Source organism: Panthera leo, chromosome B4 (genome assembly GCF_018350215.1).
Source record: "Panthera leo isolate Ple1 chromosome B4, P.leo_Ple1_pat1.1, whole genome shotgun sequence".
NCBI lineage: Eukaryota > Metazoa > Chordata > Mammalia > Carnivora > Felidae > Panthera > Panthera leo.
The window spans coordinates 67,709,383-67,726,484 of NC_056685.1; the positions used below are offsets into that span (position 1 = coordinate 67,709,383).

Genomic DNA, 17,102 nt, shown 5'->3' on the forward strand with positions numbered 1-17,102 from the left:
CATTGAATCTGCAGACAATTTGGGGAGGATTTTATCTTCATTACATTAAGTTTTTCTATTCTTGAATGTGGGTTATCTTTCTATTTATGTTTTCTTGTCTTTCAATAAAGTTTTATGATTTTGCATACAGGTCTTTCACATTTTTTTCTTAATTTTCTTGCTGCAAATTGCTTTAAACTCAGTTCCTGGTTTGAGATTTTTTTTTTTTTTTGAACTACCTAGGCGATGGGAATCTGGTCTACAAATGTTCATGAGAACAAGCTTTTGAATAACAATTTCTCAGGGTTCTTTTCCTTCCTCCCCCTTTGTCAAAGGCAACTTTCCTCATACCAGTGAAAGTGGAAGCATGGGGTGGCTTTATTTCTGGTTCTCATTTACTCTGAATATGTAGTCCTTTGGGGTTCCAGATTTATGGGAACAGGCTTTTATTGGACTCCACTTTGGGAATGCTCTAGATTTAAACTTCTTTCTTGTGGACTGATAAGATATCAGAAACCACACATCAGTTTTGCCTTCAATAGACAAATGCCTTTAAGGAAATATCTGGCTTTAAGTTTCAGTTGACCTCTCTGTCTTTCATTGGATTCTTTCACTAATATTTTGTCCTGATAAGTCCTATGATGTTGTCAGATCTTTAATATTTTTAAGAGATTAAAAAATAATTTCCTTAGCATTTTAAGTTACTTTTAGATGGGTGGCTTGTCCAAATAACCTTTCCCACCATATTATCAGAAGTAAATTTTTTACTGTGTCTTAATGTTTATTTATTTTTAAGAGAGAGAGAGATAGAGCATGAGTGGGGAGGGACAGGGAGAGAGGGAGACACAGAATGCGAAGCAGGCTCCAGGCTCTGAGCTGTCAGCACAGAGACCAATGCGGGGCTCAAACTCACAGACCGCAAGATCATGACCTGAGCTGAAGTCGGATGCTTAACCGACTGAGCCATCCAGGCGCCCCCTTATTGTGTTTTAAACTGAAAAAGATTTTAATAGATCAAAATAAGAGCTCTCTTTATGTTGTGGACTCTTGATTTTGTATCATAATTTATTGAAAATTTTTTGTTCAACTTTAATTTTTTTAACGTTTATTTATTTTTGAGACAGAGAGAGACAGAGCATGAACCGGGGGAGTGCCAGAGAGAGAGGGAGACACAGAATCCAAAGCAGGCTCCAATTCTGAGCTGTCAGCACAGAACCCGATGCAGGGCTCGAACTCACAGAGCGCGAGATCATGACCTGAGCCAAAGTCGGACGCTTAACTGACTGAGCCACCCAGGCGCCCCGAAAATTTTTTGTTCAGCTTTAAAATGTTTACTCAAAAATAGCTGAATACATATGCTGATTTTATCAAGAATTATGTAATTATCTTGGCTACTTTCCCTACCTTCCCCTTCCTAATTTTATTGAGACATAATCGACATAAACACTATGTTAGTTTTAGATTTACAACATGATGATTTGATACATGTATGTATTCTGAAATTATTACCACAGTCAGTTTCGTTAACAGTCATTACCTCAAAGTTATAGTTTTTTTCTTATGTTAATAACTCTTAAGATCTACTCTCTTAGCAACTTTCAAATATGCTGTGTGATATTGTTAACATTAGTCACCATGCTATACATTACATCCCTTTCTTATAACCGGAAATTTGTACCTTTTGACCCGCTTCGCCCATTTTACCCACTCCCATGCCCTGCCTTTCACAACCACCAGTCCATTTTCTGTATCTGGAAGCTTTGTTTTGTTTATTTTATTTTATTCTTTTTTAGGTCCCACTTATATAAGTGATACAGTACAGTATCTGTCTTTTCTGTTTGATATATTTTGCTTAACATTATACCCTCAAGGTCCACCCATGCTATTGCAAATGGCAAAATTTCCTTCTTATTTAATTGCTGAATAATATTCCATTGTGTGTATAGGTGCACACATACATATATACATATACGTATATATCTTATTTTCTTTATCCGTTCATCCATTTATGGACACTTAGGTTGCTTCCATGTTTTGGCTATTGTGAATCATGCTGCAGTGAACATGGGGGTGCAGATATCCTTTAAACATAAATGCTTTCATTTGCTTTAAATTTATACCCAGAAATAAAAGTTGGATGGTTTTTCTCTTTATAATTTTTTGAGAAATTGCATACTGTTTTCCATAGTGGTTGCAGCAATTTACATTCTCACCAACAGTGTACAGGGAGTCCTTTTTCTCCACATCCTTGCTAGCCCTTCTTTTTTCTGTCTTTTTGATAGTAGCCATTCTGACAGGTGTGAAGTGATATCTCGTGGTGGTTTTGATTTGCATTTCTGATGAATAGTGATGTGCACTTTTTCATATACAAGCTGGCCATTTGTATGTCTACTTGTCTTTAAATTTTGGTTATAACTGGTATTCATCACATAGACTTCTTGTATTTTTAATTTGTTTTTCACAGTAAAATTTCCATAGCTTAATTATTATTTTATTCTTTACTCCTTTTTAATTTCATTCATTATTTTGAGAGAGAGAGTGTGACTGGCTGACAAGCAGAGAGAGAGAGAGGGGGAGAAAAAGAATCCCATGCAGTTTCCACACTATCAGCACAGAGCCCGAGGTGGACCTTGACCCCCAAACTGTGAGATCAGACCTGAGCCAAAACCAAGAGTCAGACACTTAACCAGTTGAGCCATCCAGGCGCCCCTACTCTATTCTCCTTTTATTTTCAACAATACTTCACCTTGTTTTTTTTTTTTTTTTTTTTTTTTTTTTTTTTGTAGTATATGATAGTATTTGACTTTGACCTACCCACTTAATCTTTAAATACAGTATATATTAGACAAGATGGGTAAACTCCTTACCTTTGTCAGATGAGACACTGAGAGAATAAGGAGCTTTCTCTGCATCTCATGAGTGGAAGGCAAGTGGCTGTATCGTGGCTCTAATGCCACTCTCTTGAGTCCTGGTTCTGTTTTCTTACAGTTCTCTTCCCCACCCCCACCCTGTCTCTCTTGTTCTTTAGTGTTTCAAGGAAAAGCATGAAAACAGAATCTAGAATTGATTTGTGAATTTCATTACCAAAGATCAAAATTTCTTTTCCCTGCAACTGGCAGAAAGTCTATTCTGTTGGTGGCCTGTGTCTATCTGTAACATGATGTGGCTCTGCAGTATAGAGTTGAGTGTTGAATAGCTCCAGTCTATACTACATTTCTGTTCAGTTGGCACTTTTGGGATTTTCTCTTTTTTCAAGTTACAAAACATACATACAAAAGAGTATATTTTATGCTTAGTCTAAAACTAAGTATTATTTTAATGTAATTTTATCTGTAGTTTGGATTATTAATCTTGTTGCTTGGATTAGATCACAGTTAACAGTTATAACATGCAGTTCTACGTTGTGCACAATAATATGATCTTTCAAGAGGACATGTGTTAACTTGATGCATATTATTTTGTTGTTTATAAACTTTCTCAGGTCTTTGACATTTTGAATTCAGCTGAGTTAATCTGTCTGATGAGACATATATCAATACCTAAAAACTTTATAGTTGAATGCATGGTTGCTACAAATCATAACAGCAAGAGTGCAAGCATCTGGCTGGGCTGTGGGCACACTGACAAAGGACAGCTCTCATTTCTTGACTTAAATATGGAAAAACACACTTCTGAGGTAAATCAAAATACTCTTTAAATTACAAATACTTTAGAAAATTTATTTTGCAGGTTATGCTAAAGAGTGTATCAGTTAAAAAGTTACTTAGAAAGAAGTGAAATGAAAGCAATGTAGGAGTGTTGTTAGGTTAGTTTTCTGATGGAACAAGAGTATTTACATAACATTAAATAGTCTTTGTTTTGTTTTAAAATCATAGTCTATGTTTGTCTCAGGTCAGGATCCCTAGAAACAGAGTTTAAGACAAAAGAGTCTTGTACAAGTGATGTAAGGAGAGAGTAACTTTTAAGGAAGTGAAGGAAGCCAATAGAACAGGGGAAGAAATTCCACAACAATGTAGTTTTTGAAGAAGTCTGTCAGTCTTCAGCCATGAGAGACTGGGGTGTGGATAGCAACACAGATTGGTCTCTCAAGGCCACCAGTCTTTCATTCCCACATGGCAGTCAGGCATTGGCTGCGGTCTGCCCAAGGGTGGGTGTGGCCACGCCTGCCTGCCATTTCTGACCAAGCCAGCTCCCAGCAGTGGAGGGCAGTTATGTGGTGGAGGGTGCAACTCTGAGCTGTTAGTAATCAGCACTCACAGCAGCTGGGGGTCGGTGCTCATGACTGAAAGAGAAAATCCGGGTACTGCTCTACAAGATGGGTCAACAAATTGTATTAGCAGAGATAAGATAAATTTCTAGACTTAAAAAATAAGCTAATATTGTGGCTGTTGGTGTGAAATACATGTTATGCCTAATCATTATTCTTAAGGTTGAACAATCCTCTCATATTATTTTGGTGGAGTGAGAAATATGGATACTGAAAAATGTTTTTCAATTTTAATTTTAGTTTTAGATGCATTTTAGATAGGCAAAGTTGTTTGCCAGTTAACTCATTTATTATTGACAGTTAAATAAAATCGGCATTGTTTTTAAAATTAAGAGCAAGAGAGTAAAAAGAGTTCAGTGTATGGATAATGATGTTTTTATTCTATTCAAATTCTAGTCACTTAAGCCAGAATCAAGTTCATTAGAGTGTTGTTTTTTTTTCCTTTTTTTAACAGGAAGTTACTGACAGCAGAATACTGTGCCTAGCTTTGGTGCATCTTCCTGCTGAAAAGGAAAGCTGGATTGTGTGTGGGACACAGTCTGGCATGCTCCTGGTCATCAGTACCGAAGATGGGAAAAAGAGACATACCCTTAAAAAGATGACTGATTCTGTAACTTGCTTATATTGCAATTCCGTTCCCAAGCAAAGGTATGGTAGTGAATTTGACCATTAGAGAAAGTTCCATACTTTTAGATGACTGATTGTGTGGAAAACTTTGATTGCTTCAGCAAAGACTGCTCATTTTTAACATATTTCTATCAATATGCATATATTAAAGGGCATTGTGGGAGGCCACAAAGATATTCTTATAGATCAAGCTGAGGCAGTATGAGACAGGTCAGTCCTTTTCTTCAGGCCAACCAGCCCTACTGCTGGTATTACCTCAGTTCTGATTGATTTCATTACCACCCTTCACATCAGGTTACTTTTCTTTGTAAGTCCTCTTCAGAGATAATTTTCCATTTATTCTTTTTTTGAATATCAGTAGCCTATTCCATATTGGTTTAAAACATGTCAGTTAACTATCAAATTGGGAAAATACCTACTAAATGAATTCATAAGTTATTAATAGGTGAAAACGACTCAACCATTCTTGGTTACAGGGATCTCATTTCAAATGAATTTATCTAACTGGCAGAATTTCAGATGTGAGTAACAGGCTGATTGTTATAATACTTGGGGCAGGATGATTTCCAGGAGCCATTAAGATTATACCCCATATATTTCTCCTGTTTAAGCCAATACTGGAAAATAAATAAGTACATTAGAAAACCGTGAAACTCAAGTTTTTGGCAGCTGAAATATAAACTCCACTGGCAGTTTTGGAGTTGAAATTATTTGGGTATTGTCAGAGAAAAAATTCATTCATCAGATGGTGTTAAATAAGCAAGGAAGACTTTATTTAAGATTATTCCAATAGGGGGCAGAGATTGAACTCAACTTTACTGATACAAAAGGTGGGAGAGTTTTTAATATTGATGGAGCTAGTGGAAATGTACTGCAGTGGAAATGACTGCAGGTCATTGTGGGAGGCTCCATGTGATTAACTGATCTGTCTTTGCTAATTGTTGCTCATTGAAGTTAGGCTTCTACCCTCCCATGGAGACTGTGAGGTGGGGCTCTGCTTTTCTTTTTTTGTTTTAATTTTTTTAATGTTTATTTATTTTTGAGAGAGGGTCAGAGAGAGAGAGTGCACGTGCATGCGCGTGTGCATGGGGGAGGGGCAGAGAGAGAGGGAGACACAGAATCCGAAGCAGGCTCCAGGCTCTGAGCTGTCAGCATAGAGCCCAATGTGGGGCTCGAACTCATGAACTCAGATCATGACTTGAGCTGAAGTCAGACATTTAACCGACTGAGCCACCCAGGTGCCCTGGGGTCCAGCCTTTCTTGATGATTACATTTCAAAAGGAAGGCTCCCAGTTCCTTGAGAAAGACATATCTAGGTTGTAAAACTGACAGGCTGGGAGAGGAGTTACATCTCAAATGTGCAGAGAAAGAATTTACAGTTGTAAATTTTCTAAAGTAAATGCTGTAAAAAAATAAGCAAATTATAAAAAAGGGAGGTCAGGCGCCCATAGAGTCATGAAGAAATCTGTCTAAAGTTTAGTCAACCTAGGGGGAACGTTATGGCCATCTTGGTCAATATAAGCATTCTTTTTATAACAATTTTGACATTTTTTTTCTTTTAGCAAGCAAAAAAACTTTCTTCTGGTGGGAACTGCTGATGGCAATTTAGCAATTTTTGAAGATAAAACTGTTAAGGTAAATGTTGAATCCATTCTACATCAAAAAAAATGTTAAGTTCTTTGTTTTATGTATGCTTATCCCCACTCCCCTTCTAAGTGATTATAAACTCCAGAAGAGCAAAGATCACAAATACTCTTTTCACCTTTTTTTCCCATCAAATCTTGCATACAATAGAACCTCTATAAATGTATGTGGACTGGCTGTACATTTTATATAAATGAACTAAGGATAAAATGGTAAATGAGATCTGATTTATAATGTTAGGAATGAAAATAATTCTATTTTTATATAAATGAAGTGATAATTCCTTATAAATATATTGTGGAAAAAAACAAAACGTAAGTTTTAAATCTGGTTTGCCAAGTTTTTCTTTAGCCTGGAGGAAATCAATTAACTTTCTGTTCTTCAGATTCTCATTTATCAATAAAGCATTTATTCCTCCTTCCATCCATTCATCTTGTGGTTCCATCTATTTATCCAACATCCTACCCTTTATACTCCTTGTTATCAAAAAACATTACTAATGAGAGACAGACAAGTAGAGTATAACCCCTGAGTTATTTGCTGTACATTTTTTGCATGGAAAAGTAAAGAGATTGGTTATAAGGATGATGTTTTTGCATACCACTTGAATTTGAATACTGTTTTCATAAATCCTTTGAAAAATGTATCCTGAATTTTTATCTTAAGATCTCTAGCCATTTAAAATGGAATAGTAGCTTTTAGAAAGCACAGCAAATTTTACAGTGTTTCATTCTGCAGCTACTCAGTTTATTGAATGTGTTTCTCTTCTTGGCAAAGTGTAAAGGAGCCGCTCCTTTGAAGATACTAAATATAGGAAATGTCAGTACTCCACTGATGTGTTTGAGTGAATCCATGAATTCAACTGAAAAAAACATTATGTGGGGAGGATGTGGCACAAAACTTTTCTCATTTTCTGATGATTTCACCATTCAGAAGCTCATTGAGACAAAGACAAATCAGTTGTAAGTTATTTCTATCTATACAATTAATTTGCTACTTTATTCATATTTATTCTTTTTTTTTTTTTTTTTTTTTGAGAGAGAGAGAAAGAGAGAGTGGGGAGGGGCAGGGAGAGAGAAAATCTTAAGCAGGCTTCACACCCAGCGTGGAGCCCTACTTGGGGCTCAATCTCATGACCTTGCGATCATGACCTGTGCTGAAATCAAGAGTCAGACGCTTAACCAACTGAGCCACCCAGGCGCCCCCATGTTTATTATTTATAATCATTAATAATGTTGTTGCAACCCAAGCAAAAATCTTTTAAAATGCATAATTAATTTTTCTATTAAAAATGTCACCCAGCCTAGTCACGTTTGGGATAAAATATGAAAAGCCATGATGATCTTAGTAGTATTTATCAATCTCAATTTTTAACAATTTCATTATCCCTGTATCAAATTAAACATAACTTTGAAAGGTAATAAAGTCAGTATTTTACTTCATCTGTGGGTTTTACATATGCGCTTTAGATAACTTGCATTAAGTATTGATTGTAGGAAACATGCACCTCAGGAATAAAGTCATCTCTAGATTCGGTAATTATACACATACCCTTTCTACAGCAAAGTTAGTGATACCACTTTCAAGCAAAAATAAAACAGAAACCTTGTCCCCATTTGTTCTTTCAATTGTTAGAGTTGTGTTTTAACCAAATCATTGCAGTTGGCTCTCATAAGAGCCACATTCCTCAGTGACAAGCAGGGTAGGTTGGTGGATAACAGCATAAATTGTAGTTCAGATATTGGCTTTGCTGTGTGTTGGTTATGTGAACTTGGGCAAGAACTACTCAAACATCCAGTCTTCTCTAATCCGAGGATCGTAATATATCGTACCTCAAAGGGATGTTTGGAAGACTAAACAAGAAAATTAATATAAGGAGCTAACCTAATGCCCAGCACTTGGTAAGCTCTCAATAAATATTACTCGTGATTAGTATTAGCTTTGAGTCACAAATCCTCATCTCAGGGAATATCCTGGCTTCTCAATATCCATCTAATCACCTAACACCTAAATTTGAGAGTAATCCTGGACTCCTTTATCTTTTACTCCCTTTGTCCATTTAACTCTTCTAATTGACACTCAAATTCTTTCATTTCTCACTTTCCTTCTACTGCTTCCACAGGCCAGGCTACCATCCATCATCAATAACCATACTAACAACAGCATCTTTTAACCAGTTCTCAACCTCTGATTGAGTTCCTTCAGTCTGTTCTCAACATTGCAGACAGAGGAGCTCTTCTAAAACACAACTCAGTCTGGTGTCAGTCTCCTGCTTAAAACCCTCAGTCACATCCCATTGTCCTTTGTTTGAAGTTCAGATATCTTAAGGTAGTCTACCAGGCCCTGTAGGATTTAGTCCTTACTTCCCTCTCTGGATTAGTATTTTGCAGCCTCCTTGCTGCCTGTGCTTTAGGCAAGCTGAAATCATCTCAGTTCTCAAAGACAGCCTGCTCCCTTTCACCCCCAACCTGTGACTGTGATTTTCTTTTTTTCCTGGCCGACTAATATGTTCCCTGCTCGTTTTAATGCAAATGTCACTTCTTCTGAGTGGGTTGTCTTTGATTCCTCCTGTGCAGATTAGATGCCTTGGATTTGTTCTTCCAGTTCAGCTATTATTTCCCTTCACAACATCTACTTTACATTTTTTATAAAAGAATTTTCAAAAATGCTCTCTTAATACTGAACTTAACTGGTTCTCAGCATTGGCCCCACTTAGAAACCATGAGGTAGCTGAAAATACTATTATGCCTGGGACTCACCTCCAGACCAATTAAATCAGATGAATTAATCATGGCTGGGGCCCAGATTTCAGTATTTTTCTTTTCAGGCTCTCATGTGATTCTAAGGTCTTTGGGGTTCAGATACACTGCTATGTATTGTAAATTCTCATGGATGAGGACTTTTGTTTTTCTCTCTCATTCACAGATTTGTTTCCTAATGTGTGGTAAATGTTTGGATAAATCCATTTTCATTCTGTAATTTCCACTTTTTTAAAAAAACATGTTTTTATTCATTTATTTTTTTAATTAATTTTATTTTTTTGAGAGAGAGAGAGAGAGAGAGAGAGATAGAGAGAGAATGCACGCAAGCTGTGGAGGGGCAGAGGGAGAGACTCTTAAGCAGGTTACATGCTTAGTCCAATCCCACAATGGTGAGATCATGACCTGAGCTAAAACCAAGCATCGGATGCCCAACCAACTGAGCCACCCAGGCATCCCTGTAATTTCCACTTTTAATCAACCTAAAAAAAAAAAAACAAAAAACAAAACTGAAAATATTTAAAAAGAAAGGCCCCCAATTTTTTTTTATTTCATAGAGCATGTTATGAGATCATGGGAATCAACTCCCTAAAATTCCACATAAGATTTGGAGTATAAATGCTGTACTAGAGAGAACACCCAAAAACATGGCACTTGCAAAGCTGTTCATCACCTGAAAGAGACGAGGATCTGGTTTCATAGACACTTGGAAGTATTTGCTCTCTTCCCAAAAAGTGTCTCCTGTTGCCTTCGTCTCTCCCTGGCTAAGCAGATACCTCATTGCTAATTAGATGCTGCTTCATCCTCATTACCCTCCTCATTGTCATCAGTTCGCGCTGACAGAGGCATGGTGGGTAGTGAGAGATGATGTGGTCTCTGGAGTCACAGGCCTCCAGAGACTTGTCGAGTCCTGCTTCTGTGACATGCTGGTTATGTGGCCTCGAGCAAGTTATTTAGCCTTTGTTAACTTTCTCTCATTGCAGACATGGAGGTTTGTAGTATTTTATAAGATTGTTACTGAGGATCAAATGAGAGAACGCACAGAAGCATTTTATAAATTCTAAAATGTTATGTAATATTTGTACTAGTTTGAACTGTCTTCTGTTATATACAGCAAAAAGCTAGAAATTGTCTAAAATGTAGTGGCTCTCTGGCAGCACATATTTTTGCCTCCCTTGCCAGAACAAGAAAGAGGAAGAAAAAAAATCTTCCTGCCCTACAATAAACTAAAGGCTTTTAAACGGTGTGACATTTTCATGTCATTTATCTGGTCGAATTGCAACGTTAACCATTTTTACTTTTTCTTGGTTGTTCATTCCTTCTATTCATTCTGCATCCATCCATCCTCTTTCCGTCTACTTAACAAACTGCCTACTTTGTTAGCTAGGCATTTATTTCTAGATAGGTTCTTATCTATCTTCACTTGTATCTGCTAGATAGATAGGTACTTATCCATGGTGACTCTTTACTGGATTGTGGGTGTATTGAAAAGACATGGTCCTTGTCCTTAAGAAACTACATTTGCAGTCTAGTGTCAGGGACACACTAATTAATGAATACAGTTTGATACTTAATGAGGTCTGTAGTGTTACAGGTATACCAGTGCGGGAAAGGGAATGACTGGTATATTTTGATAGGTCAGGGAAGTATTCCAGAGGAGCTGACATTTAAGTTAAACAAACATCAAAGGCTAAGTAGAAGTTTGCCATGAAGGTAGGGCCTATGCTAGCCAATCTGTTTGCAAGAAATGAAGAATAGTGACATTCTTTTGTCCCTCTAGGTTTTCTTATGCAGCTTTCAGTGATTCCAACATCATAGCAGTGGTGGTGGACACGGCTCTCTACGTTGCTAAGAAAAATAGCCCATTTGTGGAAGTATGGGATAAGAAGACTGAAAAACTCTGTGAACTTATAGACTGTGTGCACTTTTTAAAGTAAATTGTTTTCTTTAAATTGTATTTTACTGTGGAAAGAACTCAGTGTGAAATTGACCCTCTTAACAAATTTTAGGTGTACAACATATTATTGTTCACTATAGGTACAATGTCATTGGTTCTTATTTTGTGCTTATTAGAGCCGTTTTTATACTTCAGACTTAGAGAGGCAGTATGCCTAATTTTACTTTGTTTCTACCTCTAACTAGAACACTAAACAACTCAGAAACAAAATTGCTAATTCTTTTCAGCACCATCTCTTGGTATCTAGCAAGTAGTTTAATTTTGGAAAAATAAAAAAAGAATAGGAACATGATATATATGGTTTCTTCAAGATATTACAAAGAATATTCACCAATGAAAAAATAGTACATTATTGAAAGTGATCATACTGGATTCCTTGCTGACTGTACATTTAGTAGTGTTACAATATCAAAGTTTACTACTTGTAATTAGACTACAGGTCCAAGGATACTTTGTTCTAAAGACAAAGTCACGAAACAATTTAAAAAATGGGGGGAAACCTACTGGACTGACCAATGCACGAACTGCTTAAGGATGAAGGATCAAGACACCAGACTGACAACCAGTTCTTAGTCTAATCAAGCACATCTCAGACTTTAAATCACGCACATCTTTTGTGTGCTGCTGGTGGGAAAGGGGACCACTCAACCTTATTTGGGGAGGGGTAGAGAGAGAGGGAGACACAGAATCTGAAGCAGGCTCCAGGCTCTGAGCTGTCAGCACAGAGCCTGAGGCGGAGCCTGAACTCACCAACCACAAGATCATGACCTGAGCTGAAGTCGGACGCTTACCGACTGAGCCACCCAGGCGCCCCTGTTTTATCTTGTTTTTATGTATAGATTTTTTATTCTCTGGAGAACATTTAGATTACACACTGTATCTATAAAATGAAACTTCAAGGTTGACTTTCCCAGAATGTTTTCATTTTTCTCTGGATGGTAAGGAGATTGACATTCGGAAGTGCTGACAGTTCTGCCTGGTAAAGGTTCCCTTCCTGAAGTATTAGAACTGTTTTATTTCCGGACACCTCATTTTTGTCATGAATTATTCATTGGCTCAGAGAAACATTTAGTGGTTTGTATTGACATCTTTTACATGTAAATGATTAAAATTTAATTTTCCTTTGTAACTTTTAGACTTCATGGAAAGAAACTTTTTCTATTTATATTGGGCAAATTTATTCTTTTCTTTTACACTGGGTTATATAGGCTTATTATTTATAAAAATTATATCCATTTTTAAAGTTTATGTATTTATTTTGAGAGAGAGAGAGAGAGAGAGAGAGAGAGAGGCAGAGAGAGAATCCCAAACAGGCTCCACTCTGTCAGCGTGGAGACTGATGCAAACCTGAGCCAAAATCAAGAGACAGACGTTTAGCCAACCGAGCCACTTTATTTTATCCATTTTATTTACTTTAGAATTTCTTGAAGGGGCTGTGTTATCTTTGATAATTTATGTTTCAAGGAGAGAAGCCACTTTGATGTTCTGTATTTAGCAACACTCATTTTGTAGAATTTTAATGATATATAATGTATACTATTATGTATTCATAATTTAAAATGCTATATATAGTGTGCATGTGTAGACATCTGCTTTATCTCTTAATTGTTGATAAAATAAATTATTAATGCATACTTTATGGTTTTAGGGAGGAAATGGTAAAAGTAAACGCGGAATCAAAACACAAAATATCTTATTCTGGGAGAGTGAAAACTCTCTGCCTCCAGAAGAACACTGCCCTTTGGATAGGAACTGGAGGAGGCCATGTTTTACTCCTTGATCTTTCAACTCGTCGAATTATACGTATAGTTCACAATTTTTGTGATTCTGTCAGAGTCATGATGACAGCACAGTTAGGTAAGTTTCTTTCCTTTCAATCTTTTATGATATTGTCTAAGACTTTAAAAATATGCTTTTATTTTTAATTTTAGTCTCACTTTCTAATGCCATTGGACATGTCTCAGAAGGTCACATCATGAAACATAGAACTGGGATACATTTTAATAGGGTCACTAAAAAATGGAGGAAATGGATGCTTTCAGTCCCATTAGAGAAGATTATCGCAGCCGAGCACCGATTCTCGGTTCTACTTTCTCTGTATCTAAGGCAAAAGAGGAAATAGATAATTTTGAGTATTTTTAACTTAAAAATATTTTTGTAATGTTTCTTTATTTATTTTGAGAGAGAGAGAAAGAGAGTGAGTGGGGGAGGGGCAGAGAGAGAGAGCAAGAGAGAGAGAGAGAGAAATTCCCAGTGGGATGCTCACACTCACAAACTGTGAGATCATGCATGACCTGAGCCACATCAAGAGTCATAGGCTTAACTGTCTGAGCCACCCAGGCGCCCTGAGTATTTTTAACTTTTTAACCAAAGGTATTAAAGCAAATGCTTATTTTAACCAATTTAAACTTCCTACCCTTCTTAAATTTGGTTTTTCATTCTATCAACAAATTTATATGCTTGTAACAATATATGCTGAACTCTACAATCTGCAGGTATTGACAATCATGATGTTTTATGCAGACTTTTATGTCTTTTCTTGCTCCTACTTTTCTATTTAAGTATGAAGAAATCATAACAGCACATGAAATATATTTTCTACATAAATACATTCCATTTTTTTCTTTTAACTAATTATTAGGCTTAGAGAATAGTATTGACATATATACAAAGTTGATCACCAAAATAACGTGGGATTAGGTTCTGCAAAACGAGAGTTTATATAACCTTAGTAAATAAGTCCTAGTGTGTTTGACAGGTGAAGCAAATGGTCAATTTATTTTACAGGAATATATTAAGGAGCGACAAGTGTTACTCCTTACTCTCACCCACTTTTTATGACTGGATGTTTAAATTGCACAGGAGTTACACTAGATGCTGTGAGTGATTGGTGACTCTCAGCTTACTAGCGTTGTATCTCACAACAATAGTGGGTTGTCTCTCTAGCTTTATTCTACCAAGGTTGTTAAGTCCTTTAATTTGTCTGTACTTTTGTATCCAAATCGTTGTTCATTACTGAAATTATGTGGAATTTCAGTGGTTTAATTGATTTTTAAAGTAAAGATAAATTTAAACATAATCCACAGGTGCGGTAGGTACAATGTGGCTTCACCTCACCTTTGTAGCCTCTGCCATTTATCACATTGCTCCCAGTGCTTTCTGATCTGGAGAGTGTTCAGTCCCTCTGGGATACCATGCTTCACACTGCCTCAATGTTTTTCATGTGCTGCTCATTCTTTGCTTATTTAACTTCTGTAGTTAATTAAGCCAAGAAGGTACACTAACTCTTTTTTCAAAATGGTAGCTCATATGTCAAAACCTTTCACAACTGAACACTGATTAGGTCAAACTTCCCTCTTTGAAGTTCTCATAACATCTCCCTTGCATAGCATCCATCCTGGTCACGATTTTTTTTTTTCATTAGTGTCAATCTCCTCACTAGAATATAAATTCCATGTAGGTTGAGTCTGCATGTGTTTGTTTATTTACTTCTTTACTCCCCAGGGCCTTGCCTCCTGTATAGAAGACATATGGCAAATATTTGTTGAGTAAATTAGTGAGTGACTTGAGAAGAAAGTATGGTTCTGTGACAGAGTATCAGTATATCATCCATCCAACTTTGTATCCAAATGATTCACATTTGACTAATGCCAAAGCAGTTTCACACACATCTCATTTAATATTATAACTCTGGGTGTATAAATATTAAACCCATTTTTCAAAAGTTAAATAATTTTCTCAGATTAACACAATTAATAAAAATTATAGCAAGGAATGGGCCACAAATTTTCCAACATTAAATAATTGCTGATCTTGGAGCATTTTATTCAGTATAATTGAAGTGTCTCCTAAAAAGCAGAATTATACGGTAATTTCTAATGACTTTTTAAAGTTCATCTTATTACATTGTTTTAACAGAAGACTCATATATTTTTTTTTAAAGGAAGCCTTAAAAATGTCATGCTGGTTTTGGGGTATATCCGGAAAAGTACTGAAGGCACACAACACCAAAAAGGTAGTGTTTAAGAAGATACTGTATTCCAAACACAGTACAATGACACTGATGATTATAACATGTTATGTGTTGTATACATTTATAATAAATATAACATATACTATAAACTTCAAGCATTTTAAATTGGTAGCTTCTTTATAGTGTAAATAATTTAAACTCAAAATTAAGTTTTAGTAGTTTAGTAGTATTTTTTCAGATGAAGTAGAAATATCAACCACTGTAAAATGAGAAGTAGCCCAAATTTAAACTAAACGTGGTTATTTTTCCTTACAGTTTACCTATATCCATATAAGCTCTGATTTTGAACAGTGTTTGAAAAAACTATTTCTTTCAGAAAGTGAAACATCAGGTTATTAAAAGTTCACACTCTTTTTGAAGTGTAGTTGTTTTTGTAATACACTTTAAACATTTTCAAAATGTAGTTTCTTATGAATGGCAGTGATTTAGTAAATTTTTATAGCTGTATTTATATATATGTTTGTATAAGACAACTAAATATAAATGAACAAAATTGAAATAAAATAAAATAAAATAAAAAGGCCTTATGGCAGATCTTTGAACCATTATTTCATTTTTTTCCTTTGTAGAGATACAGTCTTGTTTGTCTGTTTGGGATATCAACCTTCCACATGAAGTGCAAAATTTAGAAAAACATATTGAAGTAAGAAACGAATTAGCTGAAAAAATGAGAAGAATATCTGTTGAATAAGAGGGATGTTGGAGATCTTTGCCTTTGGATGCGAAAATTATTCTCCTGTAAATATTTCTTTAAAAATGTTTACATATGAAAAGGACACTTCCACTTTTTGAAAAAGCTCATGTGTATATGAAGGAATGTTTATATATTTTATTTTATTTTAAATATAAATATGTGTAAAAATAATTTCACTGGAAATGTTTTAAAGAATTATTTAAAATATGGCATTATATTTCCCACATCCTAATTAATTTTGTGGGTTAAGTAATGAAAGGAAAGCTAAAAAGTACATAATTGCAGGACTCATACCAAAATTTACAAAGTGATTAATTTTTTTGTTTTTATCCATAACGAAAGTAAACTTTATTTAAAATTCTGCATTTAAACAGGACTGCTGTTTGATTACTTTCTAGGTATTTTGCAAAGTAGAATAGTAATATCAGGACTGGTTCACATGTAATACATTCCTTCTTAAATTCCTTTTAAATGCACGTCTCATACATGCTTGTAAACTGAATTTTCACCAATAAATCCCTTCATTGGAATGTGCATCCTCTTTGTTGCTGATGCAAACAATGCGTTTCATGCATCTTCCCTCCATTTAAAAGAAAATGTCACGGAAAGTGCTGATGAGGAAATATAACATATTGTTCTCATTCCCAGTAAAGACATGGCCACTTTCTCTTTTCCTGTTGTGCAGTTCAATCTATGAATGTGGATACCCTGAAATTTGTATACTTGGTGTGAATACAGTGTTCAGTCTTCAAGTGATATTTTTTATGTTTTAATTCGGATTTTCAGTGGTAAGCCAGACCGCTGGTTACTTGTTTCTAACCTGCACCCTAACATTTCTACCCACCTTCTTCCTAAATTTGTGATTCTGCAAATCCTGCATCACTCAGGAAGAAACCCTATTTCCAGAATTATAGAATTCCACAACTCCCATTGTGACTGTGGGGGCAAGTTTATAACACTCTTTATTTTGATGAAGAAGAAAGGAGTTTCAGGTTATGACAGGTAAAAATACCTGCTAACCTTGTCTTCTAAATTATACCTAAATTGTTTGAATATCTTCCCACAGTAGGAGTGTCAGGGCCAAGTGTCTAGGTAACAATTTGAGTGACATTTATGTCTTAAGGAAAAACTTTTTTGGTAAA

General features: G+C 35.7%; 1 protein-coding gene across 1 annotated transcript in view; it reads left to right on the forward strand.

The window, feature by feature from the left end:
- LRRK2 (leucine rich repeat kinase 2) overlaps nt 1-16,552 on the forward strand; it is a 135,809-nt gene extending 119,257 nt beyond the window's left edge. Inside the window, exons 44-51 of the mRNA XM_042946262.1 lie at nt 3,461-3,655; nt 4,701-4,894; nt 6,436-6,508; nt 7,295-7,479; nt 11,057-11,209; nt 12,882-13,090; nt 15,177-15,248; nt 15,836-16,552. Coding sequence (XP_042802196.1) covers nt 3,461-3,655; nt 4,701-4,894; nt 6,436-6,508; nt 7,295-7,479; nt 11,057-11,209; nt 12,882-13,090; nt 15,177-15,248; nt 15,836-15,957 — 1,203 coding nt within the window. The 3' untranslated portion in view covers nt 15,958-16,552. The remainder of the gene's footprint in view (nt 1-3,460; nt 3,656-4,700; nt 4,895-6,435; nt 6,509-7,294; nt 7,480-11,056; nt 11,210-12,881; nt 13,091-15,176; nt 15,249-15,835) is intronic.
- Nucleotides 16,553-17,102: the final 550 nt, after the last annotated feature.